Source organism: Muntiacus reevesi, chromosome 14, assembly GCF_963930625.1.
Source record: "Muntiacus reevesi chromosome 14, mMunRee1.1, whole genome shotgun sequence".
Lineage (NCBI taxonomy): Eukaryota > Metazoa > Chordata > Mammalia > Artiodactyla > Cervidae > Muntiacus > Muntiacus reevesi.
The window spans coordinates 54,302,166-54,322,250 of record NC_089262.1 but is presented as its reverse complement, the minus strand read 5'-3'; the positions used below and the strand labels follow the sequence as shown (position 1 = coordinate 54,322,250).

The 20,085-nt window shown below is 33.4% G+C and overlaps 1 protein-coding gene across 10 annotated transcripts in view; it reads left to right on the top strand.

The window, feature by feature from the left end:
• ADAMTS6 (ADAM metallopeptidase with thrombospondin type 1 motif 6) overlaps positions 1-20,085 on the top strand; it is a 282,617-nt gene that overhangs the window by 114,896 nt on the left and 147,636 nt on the right. For 9 of the 10 annotated variants that reach the window (XR_010659003.1, XM_065905423.1, XM_065905424.1 and 6 more), the window contains one exon: positions 768-873. The exons of the other annotated variant lie outside the window; for it this stretch is intronic. Coding sequence is in view for 8 of the 9 variants with exons in the window: in XM_065905423.1 (XP_065761495.1) it covers positions 768-873 (106 nt within the window). In the remaining variant the exon portion in view is untranslated. The remainder of the gene's footprint in view (positions 1-767; positions 874-20,085) is intronic. 10 annotated transcript variants of the gene reach the window in all.

The window sequence follows — 20,085 nt, the reverse complement described above, 5'->3', positions numbered from 1 at the left end:
TAAAAATTTTACATAATAAAATTCCCAAGAGAAGAATGCCTTCAGTAACATAACATTTCACCAGAATCAGTGAATTAACACCATAGTTTTTGCTTTATTACTAAAACTACTTCATTTAGAGGAATGAGAGAGGGGAGAACCACACAAATGTGTGAATGACTTGCTGTCCATTAAAATACTTAAAGAAATTGTTGCATCACTTGCAGGACTAATTTCAGAAAATTTTTAAAAAATGCAAAAACCTCCCATCTTTAACAGTTCTTTTTTCTGTTTTGAATCATTCATTTATGTTTTTATAAAAATGTCATTTTAAAAAACCATTTGGGATTCCCTTTTTTTGGTAACTAAAAAGTTGCTTGTATATTTTTATGAACCCACTAAACTTAAACAGATCTCTTTAGAAAAATAATGTGGATATATTTTGCTTTCTACAGCCTGAAGAATGTTAAAATAGAAATGCTTTCTTGAATTCCCTCTTCTGGCTCAAGTTACTAGGTGGTCCCAAGTTACCAGAAGTAAAATTTATAAATCTAACCCCTAGTCTAGACATTTTCCAGCACTGACTGCAGTTCAAAAAATATTAATGTCTAGCCGGCAAAGTGAAACTCCCCCCAGTGATTTTGCAAATGACTAGAAAGTTAACCTTTTGCCAACTGCTCCTTCTGTGCATGGAGGTTATTAAAAAGAATCCAGGCATTTATAAGTATGGGCTTTTTAAGACTGAAACACCTTGGCTTGACCCTTTGTGTCTCCTTCTGTTTATTCAGGCTTGGCCTCTGTGGCTGGAATGTGTGAGCCTGAAAGGAGCTGCAGCATTAATGAAGACATTGGCCTGGGTTCAGCTTTTACCATTGCACATGAGATTGGTCACAAGTGAGTGAGTTTAAGAAAATCAAAATAAATTTTAGAGCTCCACTTTTTTGAGCAATTCATAAATAACTACTGTGTGAAATGCCCGTACTCAACCATATTTTATGCCTTTTTGTCTGATTTCAACAGAGAGTGTTATCATTTAAGGTATTGGGATAAATCACCTTAAGAATTGGAGACTTGTTAAATAGTCTCTCTGATTCAGTGATTAGTGTCCTCAGAGTAGTGAATGCACTACACTTGTTTTTTTTATATACATTTGTAACAATTTAGCTTTACCATGATCCACTCAACACCCAATTTCTCACAGTCAAATTGTTTAAATGATCTTTCATTTCCTTAAGTGACAATACATATATATTTAAAAATCATTATTGACATCATTATCATAAAGTGTACTTTGATTTTTCACTATTCATACAGCTATGAGCATGGCCTTTTCTAGGTTTGTGTAATTACTGCTATGCAATTTGCATTTTCAGGTATACTTGTGTGTCAGTTAAAAGCAAAATCCTGATATTACAGGAGTAGTGAGATATCATTCTCATTACTTTTTAGGAGGATCTGGAGTTTTTAATATTTGTTTTCAAGAAATCTGTGCCAAAAACTATCCTATGACTTTCCCCTCCCCCAATCCACCACCCAGTCACAATAAAACCCTTAGTTTATTTCAAGCAACAGGCAATAGTAAATGTAAAAGCTTGCTGATGTGGAGAGAGAGAAGTTTGATTGCTTTAAAAAGATAGTCAAACATTTTAAACTAAAAGAAGCAGGCTATTTGCAAGAACTTCTGATGTTGTTTGTATGACTTAAATTTTTTATAGTCTGCTTTTTTTGGTAGAAAAATGGATGCAGGAAAAGAATAAACAAAATGAATGTTTATTGTATACTTGCCTCAGAGGTCATTCCTGAGATAAATCTGTAGTTCATTTTTTTTCCCTAGGTGAAGAGTAAACTTGGGTCAGTCTCTTGTGTTACTTTGAAAGTTGCAATTTAAATTTTACCACATTGGTATTAATTTATGTGTGAATTCAAGTAACCAACAAGTTTCAAACCTGACTTAATTCAGACACAAGGAAAAGTCAGTATTACACTTTTAATGAAGTCCTAAAAATATTGGTATTCTAGTTTCCATTGCAGTAACAGCAGGGAAACAAAAGGGAAAAACCCTCTTAACCAGGCAGTTTATCTTGAACTCACTTAAAAATCTGACTCATTAATGACTGTCATAATCTTATGCAACCAGCCTGAATTTAATAGGGTCTTTTAGGTTCAATTAAATTGAAAGGTTAGGACAAGTAACATGCAGCAGATGAATAATGTGTCAATGAGGGCACTATTACCTCATGCAATCACAAGTTAGTCGATGTCAACATATGCATTACAAACCCCATTCTTATATGCACTTAAATAGTAGGCAAGGTGAGGGTTTATCTCTTTTGTATTTTTTATTAGATTCTAACTGAGCTACTCTAAGCTTATTAAATTTTTTTGTTGACCTTATGGATAATCCTTGTAATTCTTCCTAAGATGAATGGTTTGTACCCTATGTAGAAGAAATGTAAAAGAAAAGTAGAATATACCTCTTAAGAGGTATGTGCCTTGGAGTAACTATTTCACAGCTAATTCTTGTTCGATGATGTGAGGGAAAATTGGGGGGAAATCCACAAAATGCTTTATATTGAAAGACAGAATGCTTCAATTCAAAAACGTTATTTGAAACACTAGAAATTAGCTTTCTTTCCATGTTGATTCCTATATCACTATCCCCTTATCCCTTTATCTTCAGACAACTAGGTAGGGTGTGCTAAACATACTGCCTATTCATGGATGAAAATTCTTTTACTTGCTTCTAAGATCATAGGGTTGAACTTTGAGGAATTTAGCAGGTCAACTCTGGTACAACTCATGTCATTATTAAAATAAAGTGCTGAAACAAAATAATATGGTAAATATATCAGGTACTTTTCAGAGTATAATGAGCTCTATATAGAGTATAAGACAAAAGTTTTTATCATTTTTATCATTTAGTAAGATAAATGTTAAGTGACTATGAAAAATCTTTGACCATGAATTAGTGAGAAGTGCCTCTGCTGTGTTACTAGACTGTGAATATTTTGTACTAATTTTTAGGTTGTGTATTAGTAGAATATGGTTTTGCACCCAGGGTATACTTATGTACTGGAGAAGGAAACGGCACCCCACTCCAGTATTCTTGCCTGGAAAATCGCATGGACAGAGGAGCCTGTTGATACTATAGTTCATGGGGTCACAAAGAATAAGACATGACTGAGCACATACACATACTTATGTGGGGATGGTATATTTTAAACAGCAGTAGATAGCTAAGACTAGACCATGTTCATTCCCTTATGCACGCAAGAAATCAGCTTCTTTGTCAAATGAAAAACTGATCTGTATGTTTTATTTAAAGGTGTCTGGCTTTAACGCAGGCCATAAGCTATCAATACTTAATGAAACCTTAGAGAAAAGAGTCTTCTTTGATTTTTTTTTTTATTAATTATGTAACTGCCATAGGCTTTAGAAATTGAAAAAAATTATGTTGAACAGAATTCACAAGAATTCAACCAGGCATGTATATATTGAGAAAGCTAGGTAATATATTTATACTGTGCAAAAACAGATAATCTTAAAAAGAAATCTTTTAAGAAATCAATATTGTTTTAGAGATATATGTTGAAGTGTATGTGATTCAAGTAGCAAGGACATCTGAGATTTGCTTGTTAAAGAAAGAAGAAGAAAAGAGAAAGATGAAACAAAAATAATAACATTTTGAATTTGTAATCTTGATGGTATGTGGCTGGGGTGAGAGTTCATTATGTTACTCTACCATTATATATGTCTGATGTTTTTTTCACAAAAAATGAATGGGTTTTGCAATCATAAAACTTTTAGATTTTACTTAACTCATTTATTAATTAATAGCAATTGAGTGAACTATAATTCTAATTTTGGAAGAATTGTCGAAAGTTGTATTGAAAGCTGCAGGGATATATAAGTCTTGCTTTTGGAAATCAGTATCAGTATTTTGTCTCCAGTAGAGATATACTTTTTAAAGGAGATTGGTTAGGAGATGAATTTTTTTAAAGAAAGAGAAATGTAGCAAGACTTCAGGATAAAATTGTAAATTAGATTACTTTTGTTAGGAAGCTATTATTATTGTTCTCTTTATCCAAATTTCCCCTTTCCTGCTGCAAATATCTATGTATCTTTAATTTTATTTTATTTTATAATTTTATTTATTTATTTTTGACCATGCTGGGTCTTCATTGCTGCATGTGGGCTTTTTCTATAGTTGTGGTGAGTAAGGGCTACTCTCTAGTTGTGCTTGGGCCTCTCATTGCAGTGGCTTCTCTTGTTGCAGAGCATAAGTTCTAGGGCTCATGGGCATCAATATTTGTGACATGCATGCTCAGTAGGTGCAGCTCCTGGACTAGAGCACAGGATCAATAGTTGTGGTGCATGGGCTTAATCGCTCTGTGGCACATGAGATCTTCCCTGACCAGGGATCGAACCTGTGTCTCCTGCATTGCCAGGCAGATTCTTTACCAATGAGCCACCATGGAAACCCCCTAAGTATCTTTAAATGTTTGATCAGTGCTGTGTTTTTTGTTTTTTGTTTTTCTTTTTTTGGTGGATATAGAATATATAGAGACTTTATCTTTTCTTTATATATATATATATTTTTTTTAGCTTTTTGTTTCATATTGGAGTATAGTCAATTAACAATGTTATGGTAGTTTCAAGTGTACAGCAAAGTGATTCAGTTATACCTATACATATGACTGTTCTTTTTCAAATTCTTTTCTCGTTTAGGTTGTTACATAATGAGCACAGTTCCCTGTGCTACATAGTAGGTCTTTGTTGGTTATACATTTTAAATATAGCAATGTATACAAGTGTGGTGTTTTCTTGATAGAAGGCTAATAATAAACACACACTAAGGTAGTTGGTTTTGAATGCCTTCGTCTAATTTTGGTATCAAAATAGTGTTAGTCTTATAAGATGAGTTAAGTATTCTATTTTTTCAAAGTGTTTGCTTTCCCATGAGTAAGTTTTAAAATGGTTAGGTATAATTTGTATACAGTAAATATGCATCCATTTTGTGTACAGTTTGATGAATTTTGACAAATGTATATAACCATGTACCCATCACAACAATCAGGATATCAACATGAATATTACCTGAGAAAAATCCCTCTGCTCCCTTTTCCAGTCAGTGTCCACACTCCTACACCTTTCCTTGGCTCCAGACAACCACAGATCTAGTTTCTATCCTTATAGATTAAACTCGTCTTTCCTGAAGTTTCTTGTAGTTTTAAGTAGACTCATATAGTAGGTGCCCTTTTGTGACTAGCTTTCTTCCCTCAGCACAGGTTTGAGATTCATTTCATGTTGTTGTGTATATCGATAGTTCTTTTTTTTGTGAAGAGTATTCCATATCATAATAGCATACATCACATTTTAGGCTCTTTCTTGTCTGGAGCTATTTTAAATAGATTTGGTGTAAACATCCATGTATAAGAATTTGTATGGGCAGGCATATGTTTTCATTTCTTGGGTAGTCCTGCTGGTAGTATGGTATATATGAGTTTCACTTTATGATAAACAAACCCTAATTCAAAATGGCTGTATACAACTTTGCATTCTCACTAGCAGTCTATGGGAATTCCAGTTACTTCAGATCCATGCTGGCATTTATTATTATGTCTTTTTGATTTACCCATTATTATACATTTTAGTGGTATCTCATTGTGGCTTTAATTAGTTAATTATCTATTTTCTGATAAATAGTGATGATAAACATCTTTTCATGTGCATATTTGTTATTATCTTCTGAAATGTCTACTCAAATTCTTTTCCCATTTGAAAAAAAAAAAAAACTGAGGTGTTTCTTATTGAGCTGCAATTATTTTCAATATATTCTGGATAAAAGTCTTTATCATATATATGCAATGTGAATATTTTCTCCAAGTCTTTTGCTTGTCATTCATTTTTTAATGATGTCTTATGAAAAAGTAGAATTTTAAAATTTTGATGAAATCTTATTTATAATTTTTGTATGATTTGTGTTTTTGTGTCCTAAGAAATCTTTGTCTACTTCAAGATTGTGAAGATTTTCTTCAATATTTTTGTCTGTTTTATGCTTTTAGCTTTTATATTAAGATCTATAATGCACTTTGAGTTAACTTTTTTGTATGATGTGAGGTAAGGGTTGAAGTTCCTCTTCTTCCTCATTGGAAGATCCAGTTATTTCAGTCCAATTTGTCAAAAAATTGTTGGTTTGTAGCTTTCTTTTAATTTCTTTGACTAGTTTTGGTATCAGAATAAAGTTAGTCTTATAAATTGAATTAAGAAGTGTTCTGTTTTCTAAAAGAGTTTGTATACGTAAGTTTGATATTATTTCATTTTTAATGTTTAATAGACTTTACCAATGAAGCCATCTGAGCCTGGAATTTCATTTGTAGGACTATTATTGATAATATAATTTTTAAATTAGATGTGAGATAACATATTTATTTAAATCTTTGAGTCTTTTTTTTTTTTAGTTAACTTTGTCTTTCAACATATTTGACTCTTTCAGCAAGATTACCAATTTTGTTTTACAATTATTCTTAATATTATTGTCTTTTTCAATGTCTATAATATAAATAATGACATTTCATCATTTACTCTTGATATTTGTAATTTGTGTTTTCTCCTTTTTTTCCAGCTTTATTGAGATATAATTGACATATAACATTGTATAAGTTTAAGGTGTACAGCGTGGTGATTTGATACACGTATATATTACGAAATGATTACCATGATAAGGTTAGTTAACAGATCCAGCACATCATATAATTGCTTCTTTGTGTGGGTATGGTGAGAATATTTAAGATTGATTCTATTAGCAAATTTCAAATATACAATATACAGTGCTTGCATGTGTGCTAAGTTGCTTCAGTCATGTCCAACTCTGTCCGATCCTATCTATGGACTGTAGCCCATCAGGCTCCTCTGTCCACCGGATTCTCCAGGCAAGAATACTGGAGTGGGTTGCCATGCCTCCTCCAGGAGATCTTCCCAACACAAAGACCGAACCTGTGTCTCCTGCATCTCCTGCATTGCAGGCAGATTCTTTACTGCTGAGCCCCAAGGGAAGCCCATACAATACAGTATTATTAACTATAGTCAGCCATGCTTTCCTGATCCCCAGAACTTATTCATCTCATAACTGGAAGTTTGTGCACTTTGAACAACAATATCTTCCCATTTCTTCCAGACCCCAACCCCCTGACAGTCCCCAGTCTACTCTGTTAGAGTTCAGCTTTTTTAGATTCCACATATATCGTGAGATCAAACAGTGTTTGTCTTTGTCTGACTTATTTCACTATCATAAAGCCCCAAGTTTTATCCATGTTGCAAATATTTGCTTCCTTTCATAGAGTCCCTTTTATTTTGTTGATTGTTTCTTTTACTATACAGAAGGGAATGACAGAATTTCCTTTTTTATGAATGAATAATATTCCACTGTGTGAGAGGGGATGTGTATCACATTTCCTTTATCCATTCGTTCATTGGTGGATACTTGGTAGCTTTCATATGTTGGCTGTTGTGAGTAATGCTGCAATGAAGATGAGACTTTAGATATCTGTTTGAAATAGAGATTTTATTTCTTCTGACTACATATCCAGAAGTGGGATGGCTGGATCATGTGATAGTTCTATTTTCAATTTTTTGAGAAAACTTAATACTGTTTTCCATAGTAGCTATACCAATTTACATTCTCACCAACAGTGTAAAGTAGTTCCCTTTTCTCCACATCCTTGCCAGCACTTGTAATCTCTTGTTAGCCATTCTAACAGATATAAAATTATGTCTCATTGTGGGTTTGATTTTCCCAGGTGATTAGTGATGTGAGCATCTTTTCAAGTGCTTGTTGGCCCTCTGTATGTCTTCTTTGGATCCAGTCTATAGTGCTGTTCAGGTCAACTGTATCCTTACTGATTTTTTACTCCTGTTTGATCTAACAGTTATTGGGAAAGGAATGTTTAAGTCTCCAATTATAGTGATGGATTTGTTTATTTCCCCATACTTTTGTATCAGTTTTGACTCAAATGTTTGACACTATTATTAAATGCATACATTCTTGTCAAGTTTTTTGTCTCTTTGGAGAAATGATCTTTAAATTATTATTTAATACTTTTATCCTGAGAATTTCTCCTTTCTGAAGTGTTCTTTGTCTACAATTAATATAGCTTCTCCAGTTTTCTCTTGATTCATGTGAGCAAGTGTATCTGTCTCTGTCCATCCCTTTAGCTTCACGGGGTCTTTATATTTATAGTGGATTTCTTATATTCAGTATATAATTGGTTCTTATATCTTTATTCACTCTTGATAGTTTCTCTTTTAATTGATATATTTAAACCATTTATATTTAAAGTGATTATTAATATAGTTGAATTAATATCTACTATTTTTGTAACTTTTCTCTTTGTTGCAGTTTGTTTCTTTTCCTTCTCTTTTTCTCCTTTCTCTGGTTTTAATTGAGCATTTTACATGGTTTCATTTTATCTCTTCTCATAGCTTGTCAATTATGCTTTTAAAAATTTTAATGGTTTCTCTTGAGTTTTAGCATAAAAATTTTATATAAAATTTATATATATATATTTATTTATTTTTAATTAACTGATTTATTTAATTTTCCTTTTCCCTGAACCACTTCTTTTAACATTTCTTTCAGCACAGATCTACTGATAATAGCTTCCTTCAGTTTTTGTTTGAGAAAGTATTTATCCTTCAGAGCTTTTGAAGAATAATTTTACTGGATATAGAATTTGCATGATGTCTGATGAAAAATTGCTGCTGTTCCTATCCTTGTCCTCTAGAAGATATTTCTTTAAGATTTTGTGTCTTTTGTCTTCTTCAATTTGAGTCAATATAAGTAGATATTGATTTTTTTGGTATTTATCCTGTTTGATATTCTCTGAACTTCCTGAGTCTGTTGTTGGTGTCTGTTCATTTTAGAAAATGCTTGGTCATTACTTCAAACATGTATTCAACCGTAGTCTGTCTTTAGTCTATTTCTGGTATTTACATTGCATACATGTAATACCTTCAGATGTTGTTCCAGAGTTCATGGATGTTTTATTCTGTTTCGGGGGGGTGCATCTCTTTCATTCTTTTTTCTCTCTGCATTTCAATTTTGGCAGGTTCTGTTGAGCTGTCATCAGGCTCACTGATTATTTCCTTAGTGTAGTCTACTTATGAGATCATCAAAGGAATTCTACATTTCTATTACACTGGTTTTTGTTTCTTGATTTTCTTTTGATTTTTTCTTAGAGTTTTCATCTTTCTGCCTGTTACCTGCCTTTTCTTCTATATTGGCTACTTTTTTCATTACAGCCCTTAAATAATAATTATAATTATCTTTAATTCCCATTTGGTTAATTCCAAAATTTGTATAATATCTGAGTCTAGTTTTGATGATTGTTTCTTCCCTTTTGACTGTGTTTCAGAATGTCTTGCCATTGTTTATTTAAAGCCAGACATGATGTATTGGGTAATAGGGACTGAGGTAAATAGTACTTTAATGTGCGGTAATAGGCATTCTGTCGATAATTGTTAATGAATGAATAAATGATTGAATGATAAATGTTCATATTACAAGGTCTAACTCTAAAATGAATGTTGTGGTTTCTTTAAGGTTTTACACCCTTTGAGAAAAGCAATGAACTTATTTTTTTCTAATATAGAAATATTTTATTCAGTGGAAGATGACAAACATTTTACTCTGTCAGTTGATTCAGCTTTAGAGCTGTATGGTGCCATTGTTATTTACCTAAACTAGTAATACCATGTATGGTATAATATGCCTGTTTCTTCCTATTTGTATTAGATTTTATGAATCTACTATAAAATTTTTATATATTTCAAATTAGAACATATTGCTATTATTATTAAAATGCTACTCCATTCCTGTCAGGGCTAGGAAGAAGCCAAAATTATGTTACCTGCCTGTCTACATATGCATACATGCACAGGTGTACACATACATATATATATATGTTACATATCAATACAATATGCATTTTAATATATAGGCAGTCACGTATGTAGACATACTCCCGATAATAGCTAAAACAATGATAGTAACATTAAGATTTTTAAAGAAACGTTCTTATAATAAATTCTAACAAATTGAATTATTTCAGTGAGTAAGTCTTTGCTATGACATGCAGTAATACAAAAGTAGGTAAAACCAATCAAGTAATTACTGAATTAAATGTCTAGAATTACAGGGCAGAATAGGTGTATGTATGTGTGTATTATATAAATATTAAACATACTGAAGTAGAATTCAGTCACTCTCAACTTTAAGAACTTTGATAAGGCACTCTCTTCATTTTGAAAGAAAAACAAAGAATGAATTTATAGGCAGACATTATTGTACTAATTGGTTGACATAAATTTCAGATGCCATAATGAATTCAGTTACATTTTGCTCATAGTACATGGAAGATTATAACAACAAAGGTTTCCTTGTTTCAGCTACCTTTTCTATCTTTGCCATGATTTTCTGTCTTCCCTACCTTTCACTGTACATGCACACACACAAATGCACGTACATGTACACACCTCGCCCAAAATCTTAGTATGTCTCAAATAGCTTGTTTCCTCTGACCCCTACCATCTTTGCAGTTAGATGAAAGGAAAAAAGCGTGAAGTAGAAGTAGAAAAGATGTAAATGCATTATAGTGATATCTTTGGCTTTAGAAACCTAATTTTCAACTCAGAAATGTTTATACTAAATGTGAACATTGCTTTCTACACATGTGGAAAGAGTCTAGGTCCTAGATTCTTTTAGGCACCTTGCTTGTTAAATATCTTCCTAAATAAGTTCAGAATCTTGAGTTCACTTAGTTTAGTAAATTGTATATAAAGCCCAAAAGTAGAAGGGAATTCCAAACTCTGTTTTAGAAAACACATGAACAAATGGTAATAGCTCTCCTAGTGGGTAACTGTTAAATCTAAAAATGTTTGCCAGATGTGGGTAGAGAAGTTTCTGACTACATCCCTTAAATTTCATCTTTGCTTTTTTATAACAAGTGATTCATAGCCAAGATCAGTTATGACTAAGAACAGATCAAAGAGAATAAATGGAAAATAATTGTAAAGAAAGATGTCTCTTTGTTCCTTTGTATTTTTCTGCTACAATGAGAAGACGTAGTTTTGAGATTTTTTAATTGTCACAATTTAGACTATAATTATTTCTTCACTTTCTGAAGAGAAATTTAATCATATTGAAAATGTTAGGAAACTATTCTTTTTGTAATTGTAAATGTGTTTTATTTTTGAAGAACTGAGTAGTCATCTACTTATTTTAGTGAAGAATTTATATTTAATAAAATGAAAGGCAGAGTTTAAAGTACCATGGTTTTCTAAAAAGAACAATGATGTTAATATATTAGCAACATGGCAAAATTAACTGCTTAGACAAAAAATTGAATTAAGCATTTTAAGATTTTCCTTAGCTATATAGATTTCTGTTAGGTGTGAAAACATCTATTTTGATTTTTAGAAGAAATCCTGACAATGCATGTTAAATTTTTACTCAGTAGTCTGTATTTACGCTTTTTCATTTTCACAAATCTTCCAAAAGAACCAGTATTAATTGTGTACCAGAATCAAAAGTAAATTGTTGTTTTGTGTTACAAGAGATGCATGTTCAATCCCTGGGTTGAGAAGATGCCCTGGAGTAGGAAATGGCAGCCTGCTCCAGTATTCTTGCCTAGAAAATTCCATGGACAGAGGAGTCTGGTGGGCTAGAGTCTGTAAGGTCACAAAAAGTCAGACAGGATTGAGAGCCTGCATGCGCGTGCGCATGCGTGCACAGACACACACACACACACTGTATTACTTTTGCAATGTCAAATGATCATATAATATATGGTGAAATGACATAAAATGTAATCACAAATGAGCTGCCTTGTATATATCTTGAAACATAAGACACTCTTTCCTAAGATGTATCTCTTCGTATCTGTCTATCATAGAAAGGGGAAGTTTGTTTTGTTAAATATAGTTTCAAATGAAAAAATACCACTTGCATAGAAAACTATGTACATATATATGAGAAAAGCATGTGTAATAATAGATTAATATGTATGATCAATTCCTTAGCTACAGAAACTTAATGGTAGCCTTTATTGCATATCTCTTGGTCTCTATATAGCAACCACCTTGCCTCTGACTGATGATGCCATTTATTTTGACCTGAAACCTGCCCTCTAGCCCATTTATTACTGCTTATATGATAGTACATACTTTCAGTATATTATTCACCATCAAGGGAGGTATAAATGTATGATACATCACAAATTATGTCTGTTATGGTTCACAGTTGATCAGTATGTACTCTCTCACTGATGTACAATTTATTTGATTCCAGAGATTTACTGAGCAGCTGCTATATTTACCAAATATATAGTGTATTATGGATACATTGATAATGAAAACAGTCTTCTCTTCTGAAGGAACATGTCTTTTTATCACTCTCTCTTTTCCTCTTTTCCTTGATCAGTTTTCCAACTCTTGATTGTTTCAAGAACATCTTCTAACTCACTGTTTTCTTTGTATTCTTTTTTTCTTTCATAATAATACTAAGAATATTTTTGCTGTTTCCTCTGATTGTACAAAGACAGTGCTGAGTATGTACTGGCACTTTAGCTTGAATCTGGGCAGCCATACTAATAGTCATTGTATTTGTTACCATCACCCCAGTTTCACTTAAAAATGTCTTTAATAAAGCAGAAGAATTATTAATTTTATTAAATCATGATCCTTAAGTACATGTCTTTTATCAAATCATCTGTTTCACAAAATGAGAAGTATGTAAATCTCGTTTGCTTCATGTCTTAGTCTGTTGGTTGTTATAATGAAAAGCACTTGTGCAGTTGTTTGAGATGAACTAGCTGCTTTTTCCCAGAACACAATTTTTTTATTTAAAAGAACAAATGAGAAACTATGGGTGGTTAGCAGAAATTCACTTGAAAAATGAACAAAAGAGCTTACTATTCAAGGAAAACAACCAATCCTATTTATTGCCAATGATATAATTTGAACTTTTTTGAGCGAAAATTCAAATTTAATAAAAGTTCTGTCAGTGTGAGCCTGACAGCTTCCTAATACTTAAAGACTTTTCCAGTGAGATTGGTGATAAATTGATGAAACAGGATGCAAAGAGATCATTGATAACGGTTTCAAAATCTGCATTGCAACTAAAACTTTTTAAGAAATTTCTAGTTGTCAAGTTTTATTGTAGAATCAAAAAAAAAAACTACCATTATCTGAAAGGACTAATGAAAATACTATTTCCTTTTCTAACTGTATGTTAATGTAAGGCCAGATTTCCATCATATACTTCACCAAACCAAAAGAGCACAATAGATTGAATGAAGAATCAAGTATGAGAATCCAGTTGTCTTCTAATAAGCCAAATACTAAAGAGATTAGCAAAAATATAATTAAAAAATGCTATTATTCTCAGTGACATTCTTCTGTTTTAGAAGATTTTTTAAATTAAAGTGGTTATTTATGTTAGCATGTATTGCGTTATTAATGAATCTAATCATTTAATTATTAAAATGAATTAATAACTTTAAAATTTTTCTGTTTTAATTTTTATTATGATAAATATCACTACCCACAATCTCATAAACAAAAGGTCTTTGGGGATCACTCATACTTTTAAGACTGTAAAGGATACCAAAAATTTAAGAAGCTATTGTAGAGATATTCTTACATATGTGACCAGGATATTTAAGAATCCTCATAGTAGCATTGTCCATAGTAGCCCCATATCAAGAACTACAGCAAATTCTTCATCATTGAATGGATAATTAAATGGTGTATTTACAGTGGAAATCTATATAGCAGTGAAAATAAATGGTGTGTATAGTTAGGCAGCTCAGCAGAGATGATGCTTTCTAACAGACTGTTAAATAAAAGAAGCAAGTTATAAAAGAATATGTACACTGTGATTCCACTTTTATAAATTTTAAAGCCAGGCAGAGTTAACATATATTGTGTTAGAGTTGCATAGGGAATGATTATCCCAGAAGTCAGGATAGTGGTTCTCTCTCAGGGTAAGAAGAAGGATATAACTGTTAAGGTGAGTACAGGAGACAAGTTCTTATTATTCTGAAAATGTGTGTCTTAAATTTGGTGGAGATATCTTGGATGTTTGCTTTATAATTTTTCTCTAAAATGTAAATATATGTTTTATTCTCTCTTATATCATATAGTATGAACACAAGATGATAAAATTAACCTCCCCAGAAAAACAAAACAGCAAACAAGAAAATGTGATTAAGAAATATGATAAGGGAGTTGATCTGAATGGTGACTAAATTCCTGTGTGTTGTATGTACTGCCTGCTATGAAACTCAGAGTCAATAAGCCATCACACCTTTACATTGTTTTTATTTTTATTTATTTATTTTTTTTGGTGTTCTTTTTTTTTTTTTTTTTCCCCAGTGGGTTTTGTCATACATTGATATGAATCAGCCATAGAGTTACACATATTCCCCATCCCTGTCCCCCATCCCACCTCCCTCTCCACCCGATTCCTCTGGGTCTTCCCAGCCCACCAGGCCCGAGCACTTGACTCATGCATCCCTGTTTATAATAGCCAGGACATGGAAGCAACCTAGATGCCCATCAGCAGATGAATGGATAAGGAAGCTGTGGTACTTTACATTGTTTTTAAACAGAGCTGGAGTTTATCCTGAAAGCAGTTGTTATAAGAATGATTCATAAGACCTCTGTTTCTTGTGGTCTTATTCAAAATGACTTTATACTCAGTTTGGCTGGATACAGACTTTTCCTAGGCACTGCTCTGTTGTGAGCTATATTAAATGTCACTGTGGGGAAATCTGAGGTTCATCTGATTATTTTACTATTACACGTAATTTGTTCTTTTGCCCTGAGTTGCCCCAAATATATTTTATTTTTGATGTCCAGTAATTTTACTAGGATATGACCCAGTGTGGATGCACCTGTGTCAGTTTTTCCTAGGATGTAGACTAGTTCATGTTTGATGAGATTTGAGCCATTTTTATTTCTTGAAAGTTTTCTTGTACTTTTAAATCACTTTTCTTAGTGTTTATTATTTTGATTCTTCTCTTTGGGAATAATAGTGATACGTATATTGGATACTTTTACTTTGATCCTCTTAAACTCTGCTCTTTTTACTTCTGTGAGGAATATTTTTAGCAGTTGCCTGTTTTTCTTTTTGCTACCTCAGCGTGGCCTTTTTCTTGTAATAGTTTTATTCTTCCCCTCCTACATTTATTCCCTCTGACAGTTCATGTTTTCATCTCTTGTCTTACCATATCTTCCCTGATTACTTCTATCTCTACATTGAATTCTTGTTTTTCTGAAATGATGACTTTGTTAAGTTTGGGTTCATAGGTGTCCAATTTTTATCTTTTATCTTTTATCTGTAGCAATATTTTTTTCTGCCAGATGTCCTTCATCTTCTGTTTGTATTTTCCTGTTTTTTTTTTTTAATTTTAAATATTTAATATATTTGTAGACACACTTTGTTTTCCTTTTGAACCACACATCTTTGAATGAGTTTGATTTTTCTGGATAAACTACTTGTAGAAGGTTATGTTGTAGAGGGACCAGAGCTACTTTGTCAACAGAAATGTATTAATGATATACAGTGTTGCATGACTGAAATTCTTTAACCCTGTATTTTTTTTTGATAACTACTGGCATGGTAGAATCTCTCTTTCACCTTTCCTCACTGACAGACTGATTCCTACAAATATGGTTTGTTTGACTCCCCAGTTAGCCCCATCTACTCTTCTGACGACTAGAATAAGGGTGTATAGTCCAACAGTTTGCACCGTTATTGCAGTTCTTTATAAGAAAGTATTGTTGGTTCTATCCCTCAGGTTGTTGCACTTAACTTCGGAGAACGTACTCTACTCGTTTTAGCTTAGATCAATTATTATTGTCCCCTCTGTGTCCTTCTTCATTCTTCTTTGATTTTTCCGTATTTAGTCACCCTTCCACATACATTATGACATGGTGGTTTATGGTTTTACAAGTTTTCTACTTTTCATTGAATGTGGAGTTTATCTTTCTTTTTTCCCATTTTTTTATTGCTTTTGAGTGATATATTAGAGGAAAAGGGAAAACTTTTTACTCACAGTGTAGAAATAAGAGTGTCCTTTAAACTTTTGAGATACAATCAGAAGTACTAAGATATGAGAAAGGGAATTCCTAGTCTTTCATTTGTATCGCCTGGGAGAGGTTTAGCTGAAAATGTTCATCAAACAATTTATTTCCTGGGAAAGAAAGAAAGCAAAAAGCTTACTTTTTAAAATAGATTTTGTACTTCATTTTCTGAAAAGTTAAGAATAATTTTGTAGTACTTTGATTTCAGGATTACTTAGCTTTCCATAGTTGGCTATGCTATCCTTGTTATTATTTAGCCACTAAGTTGTGTGACTCTTTGCAACCCTATAGCCTGTAGCCCACCAGCCTCCTCTGTCCATGGAATTTCCCAGGCAAGAACACTGGAGTGGGTTGCTGTTTCCTAATGATGTTATCCTAATTTAGTACAAACCTCTATCATTGGATTTGAGATTTGTTTTTGCCTTACTTTTAAGTCAGTAAGTTAGCTTATTACTGTTGCATGGATGCTAGCAAAAGGCATGAGTTCCTGGATCAGACACTTAAGCACAGCAAGTAGTATAAGCATTAGCATACTTATTTTGGTTCCTTTTGGATGGAACCCAAAATCCCACATGGGCAGCACAGTATGGCCTCAGATAAATGCCACACAAGTAGTGGGTTTATATCAAAACTAAGAAACAGTGAGTTTGGGGAATCTAATACTTCTATGTGTGCTATGTTGCTTCAGTCATGTCCAACTCTTTGCAACCCTATGGACTGTAGCCAGACTCTTCTGTCCTTGGGATTCTCCAGGCAAGAAAATACTTGAGTAGGTTGCCATTTCCTTCTCCAGGGGATCTTCCCAACTCAGGGATTAAACCTGAGTCTCTTGTCTCCTGCATTGGCAGACAGGTTCTTTACCACTAGGGCCATCTGGGAAGCCCAATACTTTTATGACAAGTAATAAGTAAACCTGCTGTTTGTCCAGGGGGATGTAACCTCATTTCTCAAGTTATTCTGAGGAATATCCTGGGGCCTGGTTTTAAAGCAAGCCTTGCAGACTTACCATACTCAGCAAAATGTGGAAAATCACAAGAACATCTCTCCCATTTCTCTCTCTCTACCTATATGTATCTTTATCTCTCTCTGTCAGACAAATGAGAATCATTACCTAATCTGAAGTATTTTATTAAACACATAAAACCAACTATGATAATGTTCTCTTCCTATCACTATTCTTTCAGTGGAGTGGGCACCAGGTTCACCAACTCTCCTTTGTTCTTTTTTTTTTTTAATTATTATTTACCTCAGGAGCAGCGAGCTGAGTTTATTTTATATCTATCTATCTATCTTTCCTTAGACCTTGACACATCATCATTATCAGTCCCAGCAAGAACCCTTCTTGTTTAAATATGTGTTGTGCTTAGCCACTCAGTTGTATCCAACTCTTTGCAACCCCATGGACTGTAGCCTACCAGGCTCCTCTGTCCGTGGGGATTCTAGGCAGGAATACTGAAGTGGGTTGCCATGCCCTCCTCCAGGGGATCTTCCCAACCCAGGGATTGAACCCATGTCTCTCGCATTGCAGATGGATTCTTGACCATCTGAGCCACGAAGGAAGCCCAAAAATACTGGAATGAGTAAGCTATCCTTTCTCCAGGGGAACTTCCCAACCCAGGAATTGAACTGGGGTCTCCTGCATTGCAGGCAGATTCTTTACCAGCTGAGCTACCAGGGAAGCCCTGTTTTAATATATGTAAATGCATTTTTCTATATTCCCATTTTCACTCCCATTTCTTCCCTCTTTCCTTTAATAAATTTGATACCTATATCTGGGCTCCCCGGGTGGCACTAGTGGTAAAGAACACCTCCCAGTGCAGGAAGCATAAAGGATGAGGGTTGGATACCTGGGTCGGGAAGATACCCTGGAGAATGGAATGGCAACCCACTCCAGTATTCTTGCCTGGAGAATCACCATGGACACCTGGTAGACTACGGTCCATGGGATCACAAAGAGTCAGACATGAATGAAGTGACTTAGCATATTTGAAATCCTATGTATCCTTGCAAAATATTGCAGATTGTTTTATATATGTCTTTATTTTTTGACTTTTTAAGTTTGAAATGTTTTCAAAGTTATGGAGAAAATGATATAGTAGAAAGAGTTCCCATATGTCCTTGAGTCATATTTTTTTAATTGTTAATATTTTGCAGCATTTCTTTCTCTTTTTGTATATTACTTGTATTTTTTTCTGTACTATTTGAAAATAAGTTGAAGACATGTCCTCTATCGCTAAATATTTCAGTATCTTTCGTAAGAAGAAAAAACAATCTCTTATATAACTACAGTATGATTATCAAGTTAGTCTAACATTGATACACTATTATTATCTGATATGTATTCCATATTCAAATTTCCTCAATTGTCTCAGCAGTGTTTTTTTTAATCTTTCCCTCCTTCAGTCACGTTTCTATTGCATTTGCTCATGTCTCTTCAGTTTGTAACTCTCTGGAACAGTTTCTTGACCTTTCTTTGTTATTTGATAATATGTATGTAATTTTTGTTTGTATGATATACTGCTATAGACCTTGTTCCTTTTCTCAATTTTTCAGTGTTTCTAAGATCCACCTATATTTATGTATAGACGTCTATCTTGTTTGTTACTTCCAACTTCTGCCTAGTTTTCCATAGTATGCACCTGCCAAAGTTTACTTATCTATTCCCCAATGACAAACACCTATATTGTCTTCAACTCCTTGCTCTCATAAGTAATTCTGTCACTAACATCCTCATACATGTTCCTTTGAGGAATATTTCTAGAATATCTCTCCAAGAATAGAATTGCTGGGTCATAGTGTTTCTTCTATTTAATTTAATCAAAGTACTGCTGAATTACCCTATGGAACAGCTGCCTGACCACACTTTAACTGTTGTATACAAAGATCTTAGTTTCTCTATACCATTGCCAATATTTAGTCCTAGGTAACATTCTCATTTTTGCTAATATGATGGTTTAAAGTTTGCTCTCATTTATTTTCTCTAATCACTAGTGAGTTTCATTTCTTTTGCCAAACACCTCCCTGATAGAGTTTCCTCAGGAAGGAACTTTTCTGTAATACACACGCAGTCGTGCACACACACACACACACACACACACACACACACACACACACACACACACACACACACACTCCAGCCAGTGTACTAGAGGGATATTTTGAAGCTGACCTCATGAATGGCAGTTGTAAAGTTTAATTTAACTTTGTGTCACTGTCAGTAAACCAGTTGACATTAATATCATTTCTCGGATTTCTTACATTTTAAATATAATTTGTAAAAGTATACATTCTCCTAGACAACTGAAACCAAGGTCCTTAAGACAGCTATATGCACCTGACCCTTAAACTATGAATATTGTGTAGAAATAGAATTTAAGATTTACTTCTTCAGATACTTGAATTCATCAATTTTCAAATCTTTTACCTTATTTACTTCTGAATTTTTAAAAACTGTATACCCTATTGGTTATTTTTCAGTTGGTGTCCAAAATTTGTTATGTCTAACTAATTGCAAAGGATAGAATTTCTAGAGTACTGCAAAAATTACTATGTAAAAAGTAAAAACCTCCTTAAATATACCTGATTGAATCTAAATGCCATAGCTATTTGATAACTATCATTATGCATTTTAAAAATACACTAATAGGTTCTTCTGGGTTTTGTTTCTTATTTTTACAATGTTGTGTTGGTTTCTGTCATATAGCAACACACATTAGCTATAGTTATACATACATCCTCTTCCTCCCTAGCCTTCCTCCCCTCCCTCCATCGCATCCCTCCAGGTCATCATGGAGCACCAGACTGGGGTCCCTATGCTACACAACAACTTCTCACCAGCTATCCATCTTACACCTGATAGTGTATATATGTTGATGCCACTTTCTCCATTCCTCTCACACTCCCTGTCCTGACTGTGTCCACAAGTCCATTCTCTACATCTGTGTCTCCATTCCCTACATC